The sequence below is a fragment of the Gymnoscopelus braueri genome, assembly GCF_963280865.1.
Source record: "Gymnoscopelus braueri genome assembly, chromosome: 4".
In the NCBI taxonomy this organism is placed as follows: domain Eukaryota; kingdom Metazoa; phylum Chordata; class Actinopteri; order Myctophiformes; family Myctophidae; genus Gymnoscopelus; species Gymnoscopelus braueri.
Window position 1 is genome coordinate 24,995,802 of NC_137605.1, and position 24,750 is coordinate 25,020,551.

The 24,750-nt window shown below is 39.7% G+C and overlaps 3 protein-coding genes across 3 annotated transcripts; all 3 read left to right on the forward strand.

The window, feature by feature from the left end:
- The first annotated feature begins 96 nt into the window (after window positions 1-96).
- mrps15 (mitochondrial ribosomal protein S15) lies at window positions 97-7,903 on the forward strand. The gene is made up of 8 exons (XM_080427070.1): window positions 97-364; window positions 1,168-1,233; window positions 5,805-5,880; window positions 6,018-6,066; window positions 6,475-6,559; window positions 6,705-6,763; window positions 7,336-7,527; window positions 7,653-7,903. Exons 1-8 carry the CDS (start codon window positions 229-231, stop codon window positions 7,761-7,763), a joined length of 774 nt encoding a protein of 257 aa, XP_080283196.1. The 5' UTR covers window positions 97-228; the 3' UTR covers window positions 7,764-7,903.
- A 324-nt stretch (window positions 7,904-8,227) lies between these two features.
- Window positions 8,228-10,653, forward strand: LOC308084418 (cornifelin-like). Its single transcript, XM_080427071.1, has 4 exons — window positions 8,228-8,457; window positions 9,205-9,383; window positions 9,543-9,679; window positions 10,287-10,653. The coding sequence occupies exons 2-4, from the start codon at window positions 9,272-9,274 to the stop codon at window positions 10,389-10,391; spliced, it is 354 nt and encodes a 117-aa protein (XP_080283197.1). The 5' UTR covers window positions 8,228-8,457; window positions 9,205-9,271; the 3' UTR covers window positions 10,392-10,653.
- Window positions 10,654-12,725: 2,072 nt separating this feature from the next.
- Window positions 12,726-22,794, forward strand: oscp1b (organic solute carrier partner 1b). Its single transcript, XM_080426728.1, has 10 exons — window positions 12,726-12,937; window positions 15,247-15,401; window positions 15,775-15,942; window positions 16,474-16,554; window positions 17,391-17,494; window positions 18,438-18,566; window positions 19,031-19,100; window positions 19,788-19,927; window positions 20,116-20,179; window positions 21,008-22,794. Exons 1-10 carry the CDS (start codon window positions 12,826-12,828, stop codon window positions 21,125-21,127), a joined length of 1,143 nt encoding a protein of 380 aa, XP_080282854.1. The 5' UTR covers window positions 12,726-12,825; the 3' UTR covers window positions 21,128-22,794.
- Window positions 22,795-24,750: the final 1,956 nt, after the last annotated feature.

Consider the following 24,750-nt stretch of genomic DNA (forward strand, 5'->3'; position numbering starts at 1 on the left):
AGCTAATCGTTTTGGAAACGTTTGTCACATCGACCAACTCTAGCATCGATAGCAGAGCCTAGAACATTGAGCTGTCTGTTTGGCGTATGCCCTCTCCCATATCTACTAGTTAGGTCTAGTCAACATGGCGACCGCCTTGTAGGTGACAACCGACAATCTCAAGTGTTGTTATTGCCTGATATATTTTGATCGCTGCAATTCTTGAAATAAACCATTACTTTAGCAGCCATGTTCATGGCAGGCATGGCTTTACGAAGCGTTCTGAAATCGTCTTGTGTGGTTTTTCGGGAGAGCAGTGTGTTAATGTCCAGACTGACTCCCTCATGCACCTCAGCGCTGATACCGAGGCATGGAAACAGCGCTGGTAAGACGTTTCTTTTACCTACAAATTATGGTCATATATAGTGTCGTTATGTGATCATGTTATCTTTTCAAGGAATCATTCATTGTTAATCATTTAGGCAACAATAAGAAGGTACGGAAAGAGAACTGCAAGGCACCATAATGGACCGCTATACTTAACAGAGAACGCTGGTGGTCTACTCTTACATAAGTGATTCTCAACCTTTTAAATTTCGCTGACCCCCAGTTTGTTCTGCATCAGGCCATGGCATTTGATACGTTTAATTTTTTTTTTTAATTATTATTATTATGTCTGGGACCCCAGCAGTCTACGCTGCAAACCTAGCTGTAGTATACAACCCTCGTAGACGTATTTATGATTCTGACGTCTTCAATCTACGACGTCAGAATCATAAATACGTCTACGAGGGTTGTATACTACAGCTACTGCAAACCCACCCTCAATGTTCCATTTACACTCGAGGGACAGACGTGAAAGGGTCCATTTGGTTCCTAACTATCAATCATTTACCTGACCTGGTCCCCTTACCCCCCCCTTGAGAACCAGTAATTGATAGATTAGAGCTTATTATATGATCTCAGAAAGGGAACTGCAATGCAGCTGTATACATGTCTGTGTTATGCTGGAGCACAGACATAAATTATGTCGAAATCACATTATTATGTCACATAATATGCTGTGATTTCATTATATATGCTGAAATCATTATCTTTGTTTCTCAGACATTTAACACAGTTGAGAAAATAAAGTTTTGTTTTAGAGCAATTACACTAACTGAAGGATTGTTAACCCTTTCTCCTCAGCTTCTGGGAGCTTTCCCATTCAGACAGTGAGACATTATGCCCGACCTGTTAGGAAGAAGAAGCAAGGTACAGTATGCTATGCAGTGGTGGACAGTAACAGAGTAAATGTACTTGAGTACTGTACTTAAGTACAGATTCTGAGGATCTGTACTTTACTTGAGTATTAGATTTGTTTTATACTTATTGGCCCCGATTCATAACGAGGGTCGTAAATATGGGGTAAATAAAGTTCGTAAAGGCCGGTCGTATTTTGGTAGTCACAAACGGACGTGCAATTCCCAAAGGGGTTCGTATATCACAGAGACGTGCGTACAACCAGTGCGTATGACCAGGTGTGATGATTACTCTGGAAGGCTGCGTCCAACAGCATCCAACTTTAACGTCACCGTGCTGAACCGTGCTAAACAGCGTTGCCATGTCCGCTTATTATAAGCGAATTTGGGCTTATTTTTCTGTAAAGTTGCTTGTAAATATTGGTAGCTGTGGGGACCGCGTTTTTTTGGGCTTGTTTCTAAAGTGTAGTTGGTTATTTGGGCTTGCTTCACAATTGTTCAATTGTTTTAACCGGTGGTTCTCAAATATTTTTATGACATGGACCCCCAAGTTAATATGTAGGCTAATTTATCCCTATAAGCCCCATCTGAAATGTTTTGTGCCAGCTGGAGGCAGATTTGTGTTGTTAGAATGTTTAAAAAATCTTCCAAATATTGCACATTTTATTACAAGATTTCTTTTAAATATAGCAGATCTACAAGCTCACAACGGTTTAATTAAAGTGCTTATAATGGCCTAAGTGCCAGTTGCTTCTTTTGGGCTTGTTTTCCTAGACCTGGTTGCTTATTTCTCTCACAACATCTGGCAACGCTGATGAAAGTTTGAAGTTCAACTCCGCCTCGTCTAAAGATAACAGATGCGGCTTCGCATCGCCTTGACAGCTTACTGTTCTGTCTGGAAGCGGATCACGTAATAAATGCTCTCATGTGTAATGAGAATAAATTAAGTTACAAGGTTTAACCCCATTACCAAATAAAAGGCTAATAAAACGTGGAAAGGATATATATAAGCCTTTTCTAATGAACATTGCGGACTTTTACCAAGGTAAAAAGATGATGAAATCCAGCATACAAGTGGAACGCTGCTATCCGATTATGGACCAGAGCTTATTGATTACTTATTGATTAAATTAGTGCATTTTTGATTAATATATCACTGTCCTACGTCGGAATGGGGAATATTAGATCTGTTGTGTGTGGTGTTCATGTGATCAAAATACAGTAGAGTAGCCTACAGTAGACTATTAGCCTACAAATTAATACTGCAGCACGGACAGAGGTGCGTCAGTCCCTCCGCAGTTTCATTAAGGCATCATAGCCTATTTTCATTATTACATGACACTTTGGCTGACATGGCCCGCTGGCAAACACACTGAGGGACGGGGACCTAATAATTCAACTCTAAATGCAACTGATAGCCTAGAAAATAAATAAAAAGCGGTGGAATCTACATCATGTCTATATGATGCATACTGTAGGCTACAAGCAATATATAGTTTGACATTTATTTTTTTATTTTTTATATATATGTGTTGACAAATGTTGGGCATATATATATTTTATTTGAGGTTTGCCACTGTTGTAATTGATTTTGGCATGAAGAATAAAGCATTCTAAAGACATACGCACATTTCAGCCCTGGTAAGACAGCCTCAGGGCTGACCTGAGAACGTGCGCACCTGACGCACAAAACACAGACCAAAAAACTTTTATGAATCCGACTGCAGGTGTAGGATTTGTCCTAAATGCCGGTAGGTACAAAATATGGTCGTAAATCCCTTTATGAATCGGGGCCATTAATCTTACTTGAGTACATTTCCAAGACAAATATTTTACTTTTACTCGAGTACATTTCTAGGAAGGCTGTGAAGTACTGGGTACTTTAAGCCCACTCCACACCAATGATTCGCCATGCAACTCCTTGCAACATGGAACTACTTGCAACCATTATCTCCAGTGGCAGTTGCAAGGAGTTGTATTGGTGCGGTTGACCTTAAAACGTTTTTGTTGCGACTATTTGCATTGGTGCGGTTTGGCCTTTAGGTTGGCTGTTTTTTTTTTCTTCCCTAAAATGTAATTGGCCACACGTCTGCTCTCACACTAGCCGTGTTTCTGGCTTCCCCCTCCGCTCTACTCTTTGTTACATCATGTATGGGTGTATAGGAGTAAAATTATTTAGTTCTGGTTCCTCAGTGTTTTCTATGTTTTTATAGGTGTTTCTGCAAGCTTTGTATAAAGTAGTGATTCTACAATCAAGCACATCAGTGCATGCAGTGCAGGTGTTTACAGAGAGTTACAGTACTTCTCTGAAACAAGAGTTACAATGTCCTATAAATTAATTGTGAAAACATTACAGCAATTCATTGATATAAAAATTAAGAAATGCACTTCTACTTTTACTTTTACTTGGACTTTAAGTATTTATCAAAGCATGTACTTTTGAATACTTAAGTATATTTAAAAGCAATTACTTTTTTGCTCTTACTTGAGTAACATTTTGACTGAGCTACTTTTACTTGTAGTGGAGTAAATTTGATCAGGAGTATCTGTACTCTTACTCAAGTACGGGGGTCGAGTACTTCGTCCACCTCTGATGCTATGTGTAATTCATACTCCATAGTATGACAATGTTGCTCCTTTTCCAAATCCCGGGGGGAATATTGGCCAGAAATAGCTGATCTGAGCTTGTAGATCTGCTGTTTTTGGCAAAACGATCTGGTGGTGTTGAGGGAAAAAAGTACAGAGCCAACTCATGTCCATTTTATACTAAGTATACTATACTAAGTATAATAAGTATAATGCTACCCCCCACATAGCCTGGTAAACCCTCCCTCCGGAAATCTCATTTCCATTTGATTTCAGGAGTGAGTCTGGCCTGATCCGCCTTTCTGCAATATTGGCTGTGCTGGAGTTGGGCGGGAGTAATACCGTTGACTGACAACCCCTTCAGCCAATGATAATTTTTCCCCTTCAGCCAATCAGCAGTTCACCAGTCTTAATGTGACGCGACGGGACTTTTGAGACAGCCATACCCAAAATGGGTTGCCTTTTTCGGATACAATGGTGTCACTGCCCGCCCCTACCGGTTCTCTAAATTTTTATTTTTAAATAGGCTTTGTCATGATTAATTGACCACATATATGAAGTTAAACAACTAAATTCTATCCAAACGATATCTTATAAGTAAATTCCGTGCCTCAAAATAGAAGTTAGAGAGCTTTTTGAAGTAAAAAAATAGCGGAGAATTGGCCGCACAAGAAAAAGATGGCTGCCGTTCGTGTTTTGGGCTCACTCGAACTCGCCACCTGATTGGCCAACGTAAGCTGTCAATCACAGAACAATGAGCGACGACGCTGATAGGCTCGGCCGTTTGGCATACACAGCCAATATTGCAGAAAGGCGGATCAGGCCAGACTCACTCCAGGAATCAAATAGAAATGAGATTTCCGGAGGGAGGGTTTACCAGGCTACCCCCCACAGGCAAGAGTTAGTTTATTGAAATTCATCCCATAACACAAAAATAGACTTGAAAAAGAAAGCCGACAGACACAGATCTGACAACCCCTCAACATAGATTCCTTAGCCTCTTTGGCAGAGATTTCATTTACTTAATCCCCTGAGTGTCCAGGTAAAAACCCACACGGCAGCCCATCTTCTCAATCCTACACAAGAAACACAAAATCTCTAGGAGCAGGTCAGGTTGGGCCTTTGATGTCCCAAATCTCAAAGCCAACAAGGAAGCTATACAGAATCCAAGCAGATGATCATGACATGACCTACAACCTGAAGTGGACCAGTGGTTCCCAAACAGTGGGTCGGGACCGATTTGCGGGTCCATTTGTATGGGTCGCAAGTAGATATCCCCTTTTATTTATTTTTCATTTCCTACATTTTGTTTTTAATTATAAAAAAATAAATAAAAAAATCTAAGAAATTCCATAAATTAGAAAACAACGCATTGTGAGATTGTAGATCTGCTATTTTCACTAGTTTGGGTCTCGAGCTAAAAAGTTTGGGAACCACTGCTCTAGGGTGCTACTTTGTGTGTTAGAAAGCATCATAGTATTAGTACACTATACCACACAACATTGGCCAGCTGTTTGACCGAAATATGACTTGGAGTGAAATAATAATAATAAACATTAGCAAAAGGCAAGTGAAAGCAATGCCAACAAATGTATTTTTAGGGACAGATTTATGATCGCAAATGCCACTAACTTCAGTCTGGAGCCTTGAATGTGACAGAATACTACAACAGCATTCATGCCTTTCAGCATTGAGCACATAAATGCGTACACACACACACACACACACACACACACACACACACACACACACACACACACACACACACAGTAATCCAGCCTGAATTCCATCATGACGTTGTTTTCTGACCATTGTGGCCCATGACCTAAAATCTCTTGTCTTGCCCCCCAAAATATACATCTACAGTACCATTTTATCACTATTCCTAATATCACCCAGCCGTACTAGGTTTTACTAAGCTTGCAAAGTGTCCCGTTGCATGGATAAGCAAACCACATGTTAGCACTGTTTGAAATACTTTTTTTTTTCTTCCCACAGTCCCTGAGAGCCAGCTCAGTGATCTACCCCCAACCATGCTGAAGAAGGAATATGCAGCTGTTCCCCTCGCTCAAACGTACATAAACTAAAATCTATAAATCTACTGTGTGTGTGTGTGTGTGTGTGTGTGTGTGTGTGTGTGTGTGTGAGTGTGAATGATTCAGCTTACACCACTGACTCCTGTTCTAAAGCTGATGTGCTTTGTGTTCATAGGACTGATGACGTTGTCCAAAGGCTGCTTAATTTGGAATTGGCAAGCCATGTATGTATTTTTCTTCAAGTATTTAATAGTTTCATGACAATTATCAGAGTTATTCAAAATTATTATTCAAAGCCTATACTGAAATGCTGATACCAATTCTTTATAAAATCATGAAGTATATCGTCCCTCTCAGGTGGAAACCTTGTATGTCCAAAACCGTTGCTTTTTATTATTAATAGTTTTTTGAAAATATTGAAAATAGCCCATCTACAAGGTCACCCGTGTTGTGAGCTTGTAGATGGACTATTTTCACTACTTGTGTGCGACACTCTTGTATGATGAAGTAGGGCATTCATTTACAAAAACAACATACTGTAAGAGGTTGAAATATGGAGATAATATAAGGTTTCTGCCCGACAGTAACGATGTGAAGGCTCAATGTAGTTACTGCTTTCCATGTGTCTTCAGAGTGAGAAACTCCAACTGAAAAGGGAGCAGCTGATTGCAAAAGTCCAGATGGATGAAAGTGACCGCACCTCGCTGCAAGTGAAGGGTGGGTTCCCTTAAAACCTATTTTTTTTATTGCAACATGAACTGCTTTTGGTCTTGGGGTCAAATAAAACACACCCCTGTTTGTTGGATTCAATTCCTCTTTGGATGGAAACCCTCTGTTCACTTTATTGTTTGTTTTGTTTCAGTGGCCATTTTGACTACAAGGATCAGAAACTATCAAGAGCACTTACAAAAGCATGAAAAGGTGTGTAAAGGATCCGTAGGAGCTGTGTTAAGCAAGCAAGTGAAATCAGCATATTTCTCTTATGTTTTAGGTTGCAATGAGTCACCTGTTCTTCATCCTGTGTATCTTCTTATTAGTGACGCAAATAAGATTTCAAGACGAAGTGTTCTATCATGTTGCAGTACAGTGGAGTAGCACAACAGAGATTTGGCATATGAATATCTTTCTACATTTCCTTTCCTCACTGTGGTGTGAGGCTAGTGTGTGCAACAGGATATCCTGTGTACAACCCCCTCTAGAAATGAGTACATACCATGGTCATGCCGGGAAATTTCCACACCCAGTTTTACATTCATATTTCACATGTGTTGAAATTGTCATGACTTGACCTGGCTCATGGGTTTTCATAACTTTCATAAAGGCCTTCAATTGATCTGGAACATGAATGAACAGCATCAGCATTGTTTTTTAGTTTTTTTTTGCAATAACCCCTCACCTGCATGTCAATTTTAAAACCTATTTCACCTCACCATTTGTTACTTTCATTTGACTGCTACCTCCATTGATTCAGATCAAATTAAATGTAATTCCAGGACATGGCGAATAAGAGACGTATGCTTATGGCCATCGATCGCAGGAAGAAGCATTTGAAGAACCTTAGGTTGATAAACTACGATGCCTTTGAGAATGTGTGCCAACAGCTGGGCATCACCTACACCTTCCCTCCAGAGTATTACAGACGCATCACCCGCCGCTGGCTGGCCAAAAAGGCTCTTTGCATCAAGGTAGTCAACACATATGGCAATTAATGCTTTTATGCATTCTCTGGTTGTGGATTTTGATATGTCCTTTCACCTGGTGCATATTGACTAAAACAATATTTCATATTGGTTTTGTGTGTCTTTCTCAGGTCTTTCAAGAGGTGCAGAAACAAAAAGCAGAACAAAAGTTGAAGATAAAGCAATCCGTCGCCAGCATACACAGGGAGGCGTCCGAAAAACCCCAACAAAATTCACTATAGAGGAGAATGTGGATTGGAATGTTTGTATAGATGATTGTTTCTATGGAATATTAGTTTTCATCAAGGAAAATCACCATGTGTTCATGTTGTCATCTGTCAGAATGTGTTGGAAATAAAAACAGCAGTGCTGTTTAAAGGAGCTTTGTTGGTGGTCATCGTTTTGTTTACATATCTATTATTAAAATGATAGTAGTGAGACTAGTGACCACGTTGATTATTATGACGTTGGGTTAAGATAAAATGATGAATTTACATTAAGACAGTGATGAGATGCCACAACGGCTCCATTTTATGTAGAGCCAGAAGATGCTTGTCAAACTTAATGCACATTTGGCTAGTTCAGGGTGCTTTTGGGGTGGACATGCACAAGTTCACTTCCCTAACACTAAACTGAGCTGACATTCTGTACACGTGTGGGACATTCATTGAGCTGATATTCTATGTGTGGGATGTTCTTTCACTTCTTGACGTATGCAAGATTTGTCCTAGAGAACTAGTCATATAAGGCAACTACTAAGTAAACCAAATTACGTTCATTTTGTCCTCATCTGAGCTTCTGTGGTGAAGATCGTTGTCATCCTCGGAAACAACTCTTCAAACCACAAGCTCTTCACAAATTAAACGTGTCATAACTTCCTGTGTGATATACGTGTGTGATCTGGAGGAGTGCAGACTAAAGCCTGTTTGTTCTCTGGTGAGTGATATCCTCTTTTCTCATGTTTGACGGTAAATGTAACGTTTTCAGTGTTAATTTATTTGAAAACAGCCTAATTTTGTTAATTTAATGTGTTCCTTTAACTCAAGAGAGAGTGTTCAAATGTAGACACTTAATAGAGAGAGAATTTTACAGTGTAGCTCTGAGTGTTTGTGGACATGATTAAGTCTGCAAACTAGAGATGAGAAACAGAAATAGGCAAGTATTGTAAGGCAACTATATTATAATTGAATGGGTAACTAGACTATTGGAGAGGATCTGCTGGCTGGTAGTAGTACTATTTACAGTTGATATGTTTTATAGTCACAATAAAATGCATTTGTGTGCAAAACTCAGGCCTTTATTCACAAGCCAAGATTTAATTTGATGTGAAGAAATTCTCAGCTGCTCATATACAGGTTTTTTGTTCATAAATGTTGACTGAACTGTGCAACATGTACAACACATGAATTCTGTTTTAGGGTGAATTTTCCCTATATAAGTTGTGCCTTGTGAGAGTATTATTATTTTAATTGTTTTTAACAAATTTCAACAAATTAACTGCACTTGCATCCTGTGAGTGTCTCCGCACAAAAAGATTGGTTTATGTAATTTAGGGCTTTGGATTTCCTTCACACGCATTGTTGCAAGAGATCAGAGTACAGGCTCTGTATGTCTACAGAGCCTGCAGAATGTTGAATTTGTGACACATCAACAGTTGACTGAGGAAACTTTGTTCTGTTCCAGTGTGAACAACAACTGCACATGATCTCTACGTGGCCGATACTGAGCAAGTGAGTCCATCAGTCAAAAAATGTCCAATCCAGCAATCACCCACCAACCAGGTGCTGGCTCATTTGGGACAAATGTTCAAACAGGAGAATGGTCTACTGGCCTGTGCTCCTGTTGCAGTGACTTCCTTGTGTGTGAGTACAGTAATCATTGCCACCGCCAAAGTTCATTGCCAGCATTATTTGATGTAAACAACCCAAAAGTACTGTACACACAGCTGTCAGTGAGTTTTTCATACTGTGTAAATGCTGTTTTCTCTGTATTTGACAACAAAGTATACTTGTTTCATGCAGGTGCCCTGGGATGCATATGTCCACCAGCACTGAGCTGCTACACAGCAAATAAATATGGTGAGCACTGCTGCCTGGGTCTTGTGCCAGGAGGCATGACAGCAATGAGGACTCACATGAGGTTGACATACGGTATTCAGGTATGTGGTACTCTCATCAGACAATTTGAAAGCTGCACTCTGTAACTTTTGTGTCCTACTAGGGATTTGAACCTGTGTCCCCTGAAATGTGTATCATTGAGCCAATAGAGCACACCTGCTTGCTCATGGAAGATATTACATTTTTACCTTCAGGCGGTACCACTTGTCAACCTGTAAGTGGACTGGTCATACCAGACCACAGGATCTGCATTTCTCAATAGAAGAGTCAGGGAGACTAAATACAATCACAGCAGTTGTATGAGTTATTGTATTGGCATACTGTACCAGATTGGTCAAACTAAAAATGTATTCACCAAAAAAAGTTACATAGTGTAGTATTAATGCCTCACACTAATAAGAATAGTGGGAATTAATAATATTATGCCCACACTATCTGATTATTAATCACTTTTAAATCTCTGCTGTAATGGTATGATTGCAATCTGTCCATAAAGTTGTGAAAGACAGGAAGAGGTTTCATTATCAACATGTTTATGAAATGCTGCATTTTCCTTCTTTGCTGAGATGTTTGAATTGCGACATGTTTTGACCAAGGAGCTTGTGTTTGTAAGTGTAGTAACGTTGTGCTAACATTTAACTTTGGCAGGGGACAGTGTGCAACGATGCCTTGATGACCTGTTGCTGTGGGTTCTTTGAAGTGTGTAGAATGGCAAGAGAAATCCGCATCAGGAATGGAGAAGTTTCATCTTAACACAAATCAAACTATCTTATTCCGCCTACTATTATCTATTTTATGATAAAGAAGGATTTGCCATTACTGAAGTCAACGTGTTATTCTTTGAGCATGTCTGTCACAAATATACTAAAAACAATTGATGTTTTAAAGTGATAACATAACTTAAGTCAGTGCAATTAAGTGTCATATTTAATGTTGCATGTGCATAACTTATACACATTTTAATTGTCCTCACTTGCAGTAATTTAAATAAATGACATTGTGTATTAATTAATAACATTGTATAACCTTCATTGTATTAATGAACCAATTCTGCAACATTATGCAGTTTATTTTTAAAGAAAAAATGTATCATGGTGATATTGAAACATTAAACATACTGTTAGAATAGTCACTCGTATTGTAACAAAATTATAGTGAAATTAAACGTATTTTGCTTGAGATGCACTGGAGGACCCCGCTGGGGGTCCACAGACCCCAGATTGAACCTCCACCCCGCCCCCTACAGTTACGCAGTGGCGCACGGGAACCTGATTGGTCCTTTTCTTCGTGGCCTGGCAACCAGAAGAAGCTTTACTGACCCTCCCAAGCATCCGACACCATTGTACCGTCAATACGCTCGTCAAGTTTTAAGCATTTAACATCCGTTTGACGGACTTCAAAATAAGATCAATGTTAACCACTTAAAGTAAACCCATCACCGGTATTGTGGGAAAGCTTTCGCTGAAAATAGCAGATCGACAAGCTCACAATCACATTGCAAGGGCGCTGGGTCGCATTGTGTGCTTGTCGATCGGGTATTTTCAGCGAAAGTTTTCCCCACAGTAACAGAAAACATAAAAGACACTAGTATTGAGAGCCCTGAGGGACTGTTACCCATATGGGGTTTAAGTGGTTAAGTTAACGCATCAGTAGTGAAAGGGATTTGTAGTTGTTTTGGACCGTGCAAAATGCCTCAAAATGATCTACTACATAATTTCACAAGGCAGCTGCATGTTGTCTGACATTCGGAAACAAGCTCCCTGGGGCTTTTTGTGTAATCCTTTTAGCATAGCTTTGACTGTACTACATGTACTGTTAGTTAACAAGCATGTTAATAAAGTATTCAATCAATCAATCTATATTTTGTATGTCTTTTTTTATATATAATATCTCAGCAGCCTGGGTAACCCTATGCAAACGATTGCTTTACGAAGTCCATTTACAATGTTTGGGCAGTAATAGAAGAATGTGTATGTTTTCATGATATTCATTGCAACTGTGATCACCTACAAATTAACACCACAACATTAACAAGGCTACTACTATCTGACATTCTTATACTATCTATACATTTTAACATAGGAGTGGACCAATTTGTGGAGGACCCTTGTCATATTAACAGAATGATGTGAGGTCATAGTTGGCTTGTGCAAATGTGTTTTTAATTTTATGGAAGGTGTTATGCTTCAAACAGGTGCTAAATTGGCTCTGAAGTGCCTTGGTGCTGGAAGACACAGGGACACCGATGGGATCTTTCATCGTTGAGTTTAAATGTATTGGAATTTGCACATTTGTACAAATGTATATGTACAAATATGGTCATGTATGCATAAAAAAAACACCAATCAATCAATCAATCAAAGATCACATCTTTAGAATGCTAACTCGCTTGTTGAAATTTGAGCAGAATTTCTCATTATGAGCTATAAGCTAGACAAAACACATACTCAATATCAGGTAAGAGTTGGCGATGTACAACTTCTTGTTGCTATTTTGTTTAAGGCTTTATATTGGAGCAATTAGGAAACCCAAATAGGGAAATTAATCAATAATCATACAATACAAACAAACTACAGCTTTCTGCACATGTTCTGTCTCCCAGTTCTTTTCATTGATTGCCTGCATGTCTGCCTATTTTAAGGTGCATTTGAATTGTATAGTTTCCCATTCTGTAAGAACACATTCTGTCAGACAACAGCTCACAACATGTGAGCTTGTCGATCGGCTATTTTCAGCAAAAGCTTTCCCCACAATAACAGAAAACTGAAAAGGTACTAGTATAGAGCCCTGAGGGACTTCGCTTAACCATAATGAGCTTTAAGTGGTTAAAGGGCCAATTTATCATTTTATTTTATTTTATTTTATTTTATTTTATTTTATTTTATTTTATTTTATTTTATTTTATTTTATTTTATTTTGCTGAAAATGTCTACAGTTTATTTGTCATTCAACAGGAAATCTGCAACATATCAACGTCGCGTTTATTTTGAAGTCCCTCAACCGGAAGTCCCATGTGTATGGAGGTGCCGTTTGACGAGCGTGTTGTCAATGTTTACACCTCTATGATTTTACACCCTGACTAAACACTACTGCAGCCATCCATCCATCCGAGCTAGTTTGTTTTGCAAGCCAGCAAAATCTGCGCCTATTCTTTATCGGAGAGACTAGTAAGCCGCCATAAACAGCCATGTCTTCTAGGACCCTACCGCTGCTCTTCATCAACCTCGGTGGAGAAATGCTCTACATTCTGGACCAGAGACTCCGAGCCCAGAATATCCCTGCTGACAAAGCCAAGAAAGGTAGCTATAGCTGAGCAACTACACAGCTAACGCAGCCAAGGCTAACGTCACTCTGCTATAACAGGGGTCTTCAACGCTTTTCAGACCAATAAGGACCCCTTAGTCGAGAGAGAGATGAAGCAGGGACTCCCACTACATATTGGATTCATGATAAACGTGTGTTTTCAGACATTTAACGACGTAAACCCTCAATACTTTGTGAACTTGACCTTTGGCTCTTGGTCTGCTCTTTTTTTTCCCGTACACCAAACCTCTTCGCCGAAAATAGCAGATCTACAAGCTCGCTGTGAGCTTGTAGATGCGAGGGTTCAAGTGGTTGATGGAAAATTGGAAAAAATAAAGTCCCTATTACAAAGACTGTCTTTTGTTGTTGGGTTGTTGAAGAAATCCGTTATTTTCCCAATGCAGGTCAATCAGAGAAGAGTCCAGATCAAAGGCAATACTTTGACGCCATACAATGCACAATCAATGTACAATTATGGACCCTGAAACATTACTGTCATATCATTCATGACAGGACCGTCGTGTGATCCATGGCTATGCATAGATATATATCTAACATTCTGCTCGCACTCGCTGAGCATTAGGTATAGTGATATCTCTTTAAATCAGAAGAAGAGCAACAAGTTATCCTGCTGTCAGTCACTAACATTGTTCTTCCATTTCAATGGAGCTTTTACACCAGGATGGCAACACACAATCAGTTTTAAGATCTTGGCCATACCATAGGTACAACATATTTGAATGCCACATTTTAATGATCTTCTCACCTCATTTATAGACAACGTTTACATTTCAAAATAAGATGTTAAGAAGATGTTGCTGTATTTATTGATTGTTTTAATTACATGTTCAATTCCAGTTAATATTCAGCTCATCTTAATTGCTATCCATTGCCAAGCAGTTCAAATGTTGGCCTTGATCTTAGGTGCGTGACACAGGGCGCCTGTCAGCCTGTGTGGTTGTCAGAACATTGTCGGTTATTTTAATTGTTTCCTTCTTCAATTCATTAAGACTCCACTGTAGCTGCCTGGATAGAGGAGGACAGAAGGAGAGGTATTCCTGCATAGTTTATCATTCTGCAATGGTGCATCAGTAGTTTTCTGCTCTGCTTTGGCCTAGAGACCTAGAGGAAACCAACAAGCCAACAAAACAAGATGCCACGATGGTTTGGTAATATATGGTAATAAGAGATGATATGAGAGAACTACAGATGCTGCAGAGATTATAACTCAAGTAATGGACTATGGTTGAGTAACTTGAGTTTGTCCATGATGCCCCCAAGTAGTAAAATACTCAACAAGACATTTAACTGTAAGTAATTAGCCTCAGTGTGGCCCATAGCTAAGGAGCCTATCTTCTCCTGTGTCTGTAGCATTATAGGCAGCTTGCTGTACAAGTACACCCCCTGGACATGAATGACGCAGGAACGTCAGTCACTTACCACAATCCAACCCTTGATGCCGAGTGCCAAGCAGGGAGGCATTGGGTACCTTTTTTATAGTCTTTGGCATGACTTGGCCGGTGATTTAACGCAGACCTCTCAATCTCAGGGTGTACACTGACTCTTAACCACAAAGGCCACGTGGTGTGAGCTGGAACTTTTAACTGACTCTAACAATAAGCCTGAGCTTGGTCAGGATAACTGAATACATCGCTGCAAGCAAGCTACCATGTAGGCTACACTGCTGATGGTCCTCAGACCTGCTGCTTTGTTAGGGCCTTTGGGAATAGGCATAAGTAGAAATGGTTCTGCGTAGGGCTGGGCGATATGACTTCAAATCAATATCACGATTATTAACTTTTGCCCCGATTGCGATTAATTAACAATTATTAAAAAACAAACAAACATGTAGTTAAAATAGCAGATCGACAAGCTCACAGCGTGTCGCAGAGCTGTGCCCTGTAAGCTTGTAGACTGTCTATTTTTCGTGATTATGTATTTGGCAGTCTGCTGAGGCTCGCCACACTCGCATGCTGTGCCAGCATTGTACAACAAAGTATAACACAGGGTTAAGTGGTTAATCAAACTAATGGATTTAGTCGATTATAAAGATCTATTCGAATTTTTTCGTGTTGATTTGTTGATAATAATAATTTAAAAAATATTCAATATACCTACTACATGAGATAAATGTCTGTTTCGATATATTTTCAGTTAATTGTCCAGCCCTAGTTTTGCGTGCCTTAAACTGCATATCTGCCTGCTTATGAGCCAATGTCCCGGCTTCAAATGCTTATCTGTGTAAGTAACTAACCTCACATTACATTTGTGTCCTGTTGCGGTTTTACCGTTTGCATTTGACTAGTTATGAATGACATCATCACCACCATGTTCAACAAGAAGTTTCTGGAGGAGCTGTTCAAACCACAGGAGCTTTACTCCAAGAAGGCCCTGCGGACTGTTTTCGACAGACTGGCCCATGCCTCCATCATGAGACTCAACCAAGCTAGCATGGACAAGGCATGTGTAGTGTTCTGTTCATAACACTGATTTTACATGTGAATATACGTAGCCCTAGGGCCATGTGCTGTCATGTCTGTGAGTGTTTAGTTGTCAGTGCCACTTATTCCTTGGGTCTTTTACTAAATATTTTGTGTGTGTACAGTATGTATGTGTAATTGTTTTTTTATTCATGTATCATATGCTCATGCAGCCTGTAAGCCTACCTCAGTTGTAATTTTGGTGTAGAAAAAAAGATGGTCATTTTCAAATGTAATTGACTGAGCCGTGTAGCTCCCTGTGTGGATTTGTATTTATTTATTCCATCACTGATGGGTGAGATTAGTCAATAAAGCTGTGTGTGAATTATGTTGCCTTGTTTTCCTGCTCACAGCTCTATGACTTGATGACCATGGCCTTTAAGTACCAGGTGCTTCTCTGTCCAAGGCCCAAAGACATTCTCCTAGTGACTTTCAGCCACATGGATGCCATCAAGGACTTTGTGAAGGACACCCCCACCATTCTCAGCCAGGTTGACGAGACATTCCAACAGCTCATTGAGGTACAGCATGCCTACCTTCATATCCTCTAGTATTTTTCTTCAGTGTATTTTGTGTGGACTAGAGGCGGCTCCTGTACTGTATGTGCCATGCATTGTGTCAAAACTGTTGTGATTGTGTTCATTAAGATTTTGGTGAAATGTGACATAAGTTACAATATTTACAATTTAGTTATGATTACGTGACGGCTCTTGTCCAGTATGACTTTATTAGGGTCCCTATATTAATCACTCTGTCCATCCATCTTCAAATTGTATTCCCCTATTGTGACTTGTGACTGACCACTAGGGTGGAGCTCTTTGGACCGCGACTTCAGATCCCATAGCCTGTGGCAGAAATACTATTAAACAGCTTAAAGCTGGGGAAAGAAAAAAAATCAGCTTTGTCAGTCTCCGCATATGCCAATGTTCAATGCCCATTGTGCAATATCAGTTTAACTGGCCATCCAACTGAGGAGGCTTCTGGTATTAAGAGATTGTTGCTGTTCACTCTGACACTAACATATTTTATGTATTTCCTTTTCTTTTCATAAGATGTATACACCATCATCTAATGGTGAATTCCAGCTGATCAGACAAACACTTCTCATCTTCTTCCAAGACATGCACATAAGGGTAAGTCTTGACTTGTCTATAAATGAGGGGAAGGGAGTTTGAATAGCCCCACTTAAGCTTGATTTATACTCCATGTGACACGTTGGTAGCTTGAAAATCAGTTCTTGTTTGCAAGGAACATCTTTGTATATACACTAGTATAAATTAGGCAAGTGGTTCTCAAACTATTTAATTCCAAGGAGCCCCATAACTCAGATCTACAGACCTGTAAAGATCCATTTAGAACCCACAAGGAACAAGGTCCCTGGACCCCACTTTGAGCACCACTGAATTAGGCTTTTGAGTGACTGCTGTCTCGCATCTGGTATTTCACTGAGCTTTTTATATTTTCTGTAGTATTAGATCTACAATCTGTAAGTATTATTTCCGCTGTCTCCCTCTCCCAATGGAGAGAGGTAGTTGCAACAATGTCCGAACTAAGCCAAGCTCTATGGCTGTCTGCTTCAAATAACATTACTGCCATTGTCAACCAGCAGGTGTCAACCCTACCTACACCTCAGGTCAAATTCCTCATTGTAAGGGAGGCCGCCTCTCCAACCACTGCAGATGTACTAGTTATTGTATTATCATTCTCTACCATGCAGATTGATTAAAGTAACTTTTCATTCACTAAGATGAACCAATTTCAACCTGGTGTCCCTATCTTGGGACATTATAGCTGAAAATGTTTAAAGTTTTTCAAATCTGAAAATATTTAAAATATCCAACCTACAAGCTTGTTGATCGGTTATTCTCTCCACGCAACACCGTCATATGACAAAGTATAGAATATAGGGCTTAAGTGGTTAAAGTCCTGGATTGCAGCTTTAATTCACATCTCCATTTGTGATGCACAGGTGTCCATCTTCCTGAAAGACAAAGTTCAAAATTCCAACGGCCGTTTCGTCCTCCCCACCACTGGTCCTGTTCCCTATGGATCACAGCCCCCTGGATTGACCAGGTAACACTTTGGAACAGACCCATAACCTGCTCAAAGTGAAAAGAATAATTTGCCCTTTAGTACATCAGATGAGTTTTAGTTTCTACTCAGGTATACATTCTGATGTGCCTTTTCTGTCCCCAGACACTGTCATGTAAAGATAGATAGGCGTAGCCAGCATGATCTAGTATGAGAGTGATGACACTAGCATATACTCCCATTGTAAGAATGGAATGCGGAAATGCTCTGTCTATCTCAATGAGGAAGTTCCAATGTTTGGAACTACAGCCCATAGCAGCCCGCTTTGCAGTGAGGAAACAGTGACGGAACTCTCACTCTCTCTCTCTCTATGGGTCTGGGCGTAGCTACAGCTAATTGCATTACAGAGGTTTTGTTATGCAAGACGTCTGTTTCTAATTTGAAGCAGCCTCTGCGCTGTCAAGCCCTGAGTGTTACTTTAACCCAAGGAGTGTGCAAATGTACCATAACAAGTTACATTCGTACACTCTTGGAGTTAAATTAACACTATGGATTTTACTGTGTGCTTTCAGCCAGGGCTCCAGCTGGCAAAGGATTGTGTGTGTGCTTCAAAATGTGTTTATCATGACCTGGGAAGTAGAACTCACAGATGAGTGAGTGTGAATAGAATATGGGCTTGGGCTTCTATCAAAGATCATGACAGTTTCTCCCAGTCTATTCCTCTACTATTTAAATCATTGACTTGTTTGACATCTTTTGGGAAGTAGCTTCTTGTTATACAGTAGGTCACAGAACACCATCAGCTTATTCTTCCTAGAAGGTTGCAAGGTGTGAATAATTTCTATAATATAACAATTATAAAAATAGAAATTTCATTACGGTACCTGTATTGTAGGCAAAAAAAACAAAAATTGTTGAAAAAGGATTCATTAAAGAAAGAAATACTGAAAATATGGCATGTTGTGTTTGTATATTTAATAACTAGAATGTTCAGCTGCACTGGCGAGGAGGTGAGCAGGCTACAGTTCCCAAGTGGAGGAAACTACAGCAGTCCTCTCCGAGAGGGCTCCTTTGACATGTTTGGAGACAGAGTCATCAAACTAGGCACAAACATGTAAGATGCCAACGTCACAATCTGAGTCGGTTTGTTAAAAGAATTGTTCTTGGTTGCATTGCTGAAAAGATACAGTATAATAACGAATACTATCAACTCAACAACTTGCATATCGTTGCTGTCAGGCAGAAACCTTCTGGAATTTCCATATTACAACTTTTTTATGTAGCGTGTGTCTGTAGATCTGCTATTTTTGAAACATTTTGAAAATGGTTAAATATTTAACCAACACAAAGTATAAGAGTTTGTGACTAAATAACTACAATGGATCCATTGCAACACAGGTTATTTTCTTCCATTTTCTGAAAAGTAACGGTTTTGGACATACAAGGTTTCAACTAGACTGCAACGATATATTGTCGCCTGACACAATGGCAAGTTATTTAATAATTAACGTGCATAATTCTTTGTTCCAATTCAATCAGTTGACTGTTTGTTTATATTGTAATCATGTTGACGTTTAGGTACAGTGTAAGTCGCCCAGTGGAGACCCACATGTCAGGGACGTCTAAAAACTCTGCACAGCACACTAAGGTAAACTAGCAAATTCACTGGCTGGATTCAAATCTTGTATAAGGCAATACGTGGAATGAAATACATCATCTTTGTGCACACAAGTTGTGTGAGTAAATGAAATATTTCTCATGTGCAAAGTACATCAGAAGTATAATATTTGTCTTGATGACATTTCGGAGAGAGATGATGACCACTGAACTGAAGAATGTCACAGTACGATATCGTGGCCGTCGGGCAGACAGCCTATTTTAGTCATATGACAGTGCCGCGCAAAAACTGCGGAAATTTCTGATCTACAATCAACATTTCACCAGGCTATTTATATTTTGTATACATTGGATCCATTGGAACCCAGGTTATTTTTTCCATTTCCTGAAAAGTACCGGCTTTGGACATACAAGGTTTCCACCCGACAGTGACGCTCTACAAGGGATAATACACAGAGAGTTGGTAATTATTGTAAAACAAACCCCAACTGGGGCGGTGTGTTTTTAGGAACAGCGGTCTGCTATCAGGAAATAACAGACCTTGCCTTAGATGCACGTATTCAACAAAGCCAGGGAGTAATGATACATGTAACATGGTACCCACATGACGTCACTCTTCACATACCATGAAAAGGGACAGAACAGGAGCATGGAAAACGCCTTGAGGGGGAAAGATAACAAACTCATAATGTGCATTGGCGTTCTTCTGTGTCACCAGGTCAACACTGCTCCCAACCCCCTGGCCAAAGAAGAACTAAATATGCTGGCAAGGTTAATGGGAGGGTTGGAGGTACAGAAACCTGGCAACACAGGCACTGGTTTCCGGGTCAACCTCTTTGCAACTGATGAGGAAGAAGAGTGAGTTTCTCATATTTAAAAATGTCTGTTCATGTGTCTGTGAATTGTCTGTCATTATGTGGTGTGAATGGAATGATGTGTCAGATATGTCCTATATCGGGTATGAGCTGCTCCCCCACTCTCTGTGTGAGGAAACAAATGCTTTGACCTGTTTAATTATTTAACGCTGACATTTTTCTCACCCCAAGGGAGGCATTGATATCAAGACCAGATGAGTTTTCATATGAAGTCATAAACATTCAAGCAACGACGGTAAACATTATTATTTGTCTGTACAACCTTTGTTCTTTTAGTTTTGTTTTTCATGTTGATTTGTTTCAGTGTATAGGAAATTGTTCCATGCAAGAGGGCGATACATGCAATACTCATGTTATCTGATGTACCCGTCAGCTCCACGTGCATCGCATTTTGCTTCTCGCCGCCGCTTTTGTTCGCTTCCTTTACTATGACCACAGCTCTCGTACTTTCTGTTCCATTGCACATGCTGCTACTTACAGTATATTGGCAACGCGGCACAAGCAAAGCGGCTCAGCCAATCAGTTAAACCGGCGGGTCGGGTTGGCCAATCAGGGGAAGACGTTTTTTGGAAACCGTTGGTCCGACCGAATTGCTACTCTGCACTGCACACCCCTGATCATATGGGACACACACGCAGAGTTATGCCCGGACAGACATGCATACACACACACACGCACGCGCGCGCGCGCACACACACACACACACACACACACACACACACACACACACACACACACACACACACACACACACACACACACACACACACACACACACACACACACACACACACACACACACACACACACACACACACACACACACACACACACACACAAGTTTTGTGAATCAATAGTTAGAGATAGATAGATTCTTATTTTTTTGCTGAATAAAACACCTGATGAGGCTGCGGCAGTTAGGTCTTTGGCTAAACTAAAGATTATACATGATCAGAGATACACGCCTTTGCCAGCCAGCCTAACAGGATGTACTGTAATAAGACATAAGCCTTACTAGCAGACTGCTTCCTCGCTGTGATTGATGGATTACCTTTACTTTCAGGACCAGCAGGCCAATGCTGAGCTAGCCAAGATCATGGGAGAGTTCACAGAAGCTACAGAGCCCCCGCCCAGTGCCACCAACAAAGGAGACGATCTCCTGGCCATGATGGACGGTCTGTGACCTGGTCGCCATGGCAACAGTGCCCACAGTCAGGGGCACAAAGTGTACTGCTAGCAACAGTGCATTCTACTGTGGACCGACCTGTCTACTGTCTGTTGTACCCGCAAAAACATGGTGACTGACACACACACGTGCACTCAGACAGAAAACCTTGTTTTTTAAGGGTGTCTCTCAAAGTGGAGTTCCAAATGAACCCTTACAGGTCTGTAACTGTGAGTGTACAAGTTGACCTGCAAGGTTGGTTACAGGTTAGCAGGTCTTCTCAATTTCAAACTTCTAATGCTTGCAGTTTGCAAATAAGGAAGTGCAGTGGATCAAGCTTCAATGCATTGGGATATGTTTGCTGCAAATGGGAACTTAAATGCCTCCAGATGTAGGCCTGTATCAGTGTGTTGTACACGTGTATGTATGGTGTTAGCTAAACATCAGATTTGATCTACTTAAGCCTTTCTTTCAGTCTGCTGTCCCTGAAAAACAGTTATTTAACTTTGCACAAAGAACTCTTGTCCATCATATTTTCAGACCTTTTTTACTGTACTGTATACGTTTTCATGTTCACAGTACTGAGAGAGAGTTGTGATAATTCTTCCATCATCCAGTGAACAAATGACTCAAAGAGACTGTAGGGGAATTGGTAGAAACTAGGGCTGCATCTACAGTATGGGTTATCTACTTAGTGATTATTATACCGATTTTAAGTTTTTCATTCATTTGAATAATCGATTAAGCAATTAAGCATTATTTTATAATTTGCCGTACAATGGTGTTGTGCAAAAATAGTGACAATAGCAGCTCTACAAGCTCGGCTATTTTTTACTTTTTAAAAGACTTTTCGCCTATAATGACATGCCCAAAATAGGGATTGATTATTAATCGATTATTTTAGTAACTTATCGATTATTTCTTATAATAGATTAAATTGATTAGTTCAATTAACTGTTGCACCCTTTGAAGAAACCCAAGTGCCCTTTCCACTGGGATTCAAAATACGGATTCCCTGAATCCCCTGGATGGAACTAAAAAGGATAAATCTTTCTTTCATATTTTGGCATGAAATATGTTGACAGTCCTGCAGTAACCTTTTTATTATGCAAAAGAAATAATCATAATTTTAAAAATTGCAGCCAGTGGTACTCTAATCTCACAGGGATTTTGATGGACAACTCAAATATATGCTCAGTGATGGTAGCCAGATTATTATTATTGATATTATATTCTGGATTGTCTGATATGTAAATATGTTATAGAAGAGTTTATTTATTTTAAATGGTGTTTGTTAATGTGTACATACATTTATCTTGAAGCGAGTTGGCACAAGGATTTTTGGCAATTACAAAAATGTTGAATATAGAACGCACATTTTTATAACACATAGATTGAATAAAATAAATTGAAAAAATTGAATGGCCTTTGTTGTAAGGTTGTTAATATTATATGCACCATTGCACCCTATCTATTTAAGTGGTGAAGCAATAGGGTGATAATTATTTGCTGTATACCTGACAATTTTATTGCAGTTAAGTAGCAAGAACACAAGAGGGAGCTGCTGGCTATATGTTACGTATGAGATAAAAGTAAAACATTGAATTGCCTTTTCACATGATGAAATATGAATGAACAATTCACAATAGTCCTTTAAATTGTTGCTATTTGACTGGCTGTTGCTAGCCTGGAAACCAGACGAATCTGCCAGAGCAAGAAAATGTAATAAAAAATTATATAGTGCAGTGATATTAGTCTGGCCACGCCAGCCAGGCTAAGCTGTTTTACTGTCCTTTGCGTCATTTATGTTTTATGTATACACTTTTTTATGGTCAATTTACTCTATGTATATTATACAGTCAGTGCTTTATCACTATTTAGTATTGTTAATAATAAAACACTATTGTCATTTAGAATATGAAGAAGCAATTAAAATGTCCCAGTGGCCAATAGACCATGGTAGGTGTACACTACCAATTGATTTGACTTTTTTCTGTCATTGGAGCACTGCATATGAATATGAATGTGCCTGAATGTCATCCACCCAAAATTATGCTCCCCCCGAAACCTGCATATAGATCTACAATCAGAATTGCTATGGCAACGGCTCTGTCAGTGCCCAAGGTAGTTGTGTGCAGTGTGCCTCCAGACAAAAGTGAAACTATGATAGTCTCAGCACGTCTCATAACCCCCTCCCCCAGTCAACCACACACACTTTCACACTCATAATGTTGCATACCACGCAGGCAAAACATGCTGAGACACTGTTCTGAATGGATCAGGGGGTGGGGGATTCAGGTGAGGACTTCCTAATAATCTAGTCAAAGAAGAGACGAAAACCACACTACCTGCCCTCATATACAGCCTGTCTTCAAAACAAACAGTCACGCAAGGTACAGCTGAGATCAGCAAGACTGCTCTTCTGGATTCAACTTGCCAGCTCACTTCGCCAAATAGCCTCCTATAACCCCATTTAAAAAATGCCTCTTATGTTTTATGTGCCTCACTTTCAATGTATTTACAAAGACAACTTTATTCTCAATGACTGTACAAGTAGAAGTAGGCCAACACAGAGCCATTTTTATGCAGTTTTGGGCATAGATAATATTAACTGCAAACACATAGGCCTAATGCAGTCCCATAGAATACCATTCAAGCAACGGTCATTGATTAATAAATTAAATATTGTGAACAGCTATAATAACTAACAGCTATAATTAAGGGGATCATTTTCTGTACATGAAGAAGACCATGAGCTCATTCAAACATACAAAAACACAACAAGGCTCCAGTGTCAACTCAGCATTTCAGCAGCTTTGAGCCGGTCTATCCTAAACATGACCAAAGAGCATTTGGAACAAGCTTCTCTCCCCACCCTTGCATTTAGAGCTATGATTCACAGTTTCCTCTTCCAAACTGTGGGCAGGACACCGTAAAAGCCACAGGCTGACAAGTGTTTCATGTGGCCATGCAGGGGCATATGCTGCGCTGCTGAGCAGTGGTGTAAAGTAACTTAAGTACATTTACTCAAGCACTGTACTTGAGTACAATTTTGAGGTATTTTTTACTTTACTGGAGTATATCCAATTATTGTACTTTTACTCCACAATTATTTGAAAAATGTTGTTGTTACTTTGTATATTTTGATTATTATTACAACACATACATTAACAACTTCAGCCCTATACATTTCGGCCATTTGAAAATAGCCGATCTACAAGCTCGTAGATCTGCTATTTTCAAAAGGTTTTTAGACATTTTATATTTGAAAACTTGTGAAATGGGACATTCTGCACAATGAGTACTTTCTACTTATGGTACTTTAGGGTACATTTTGATACCAATACTTTTGTACTTTTACTCAACTACATTTTTAATTGAGATTTGAGTATTTCTACATTGCAGTATTGATAATTTTACTTAGGTAAAACATGTTATACTTTTTCCACCACTGCTGCTCTGCTGAGTCAAGGCAGGAAGGAGAGTGCAACAACCTTTAGGTTGCCCTCTTTATTTGACACACTGTCTTCCCTGCCCACTGGTTTGAAACTGGGAGTGTGGGTGGAATAGTCAAATAACGCTTTCTAAATTCGGCAGTGGTGGAAAAAGTATTCACATTTTTTACTTAAAGTAAAAGTATC

What these genes read in the sequence shown, in the direction of transcription:
- mrps15 (XM_080427070.1), top strand. Translation starts at nt 229, where the DNA reads ATGTTCATGGCAGGCATGGCTTTACGAAGCGTTCTGAAATCGTCTTGT. An exon ending in ATTTGGAATTGGCAAGCCAT is followed by an intron (nt 6,067 to 6,474) that starts GTATGTATTTTT and finishes ATGTGTCTTCAG; the next exon opens with AGTGAGAAACTCCAACTGAA. An exon ending in AAAAGGCTCTTTGCATCAAG is followed by an intron (nt 7,528 to 7,652) that starts GTAGTCAACACA and finishes TGTCTTTCTCAG; the next exon opens with GTCTTTCAAGAGGTGCAGAA.
- LOC308084418 (XM_080427071.1), top strand. Translation starts at nt 9,272, where the DNA reads ATGTCCAATCCAGCAATCACCCACCAACCAGGTGCTGGCTCATTTGGG. An exon ending in TTGCAGTGACTTCCTTGTGT is followed by an intron (nt 9,384 to 9,542) that starts GTGAGTACAGTA and finishes TGTTTCATGCAG; the next exon opens with GTGCCCTGGGATGCATATGT. An exon ending in GGTTGACATACGGTATTCAG is followed by an intron (nt 9,680 to 10,286) that starts GTATGTGGTACT and finishes TAACTTTGGCAG; the next exon opens with GGGACAGTGTGCAACGATGC.
- oscp1b (XM_080426728.1), top strand. Translation starts at nt 12,826, where the DNA reads ATGTCTTCTAGGACCCTACCGCTGCTCTTCATCAACCTCGGTGGAGAA. An exon ending in ACTCTGCACAGCACACTAAG is followed by an intron (nt 19,101 to 19,787) that starts GTAAACTAGCAA and finishes CTGTGTCACCAG; the next exon opens with GTCAACACTGCTCCCAACCC. An exon ending in GCAACTGATGAGGAAGAAGA is followed by an intron (nt 19,928 to 20,115) that starts GTGAGTTTCTCA and finishes TCTCACCCCAAG; the next exon opens with GGAGGCATTGATATCAAGAC.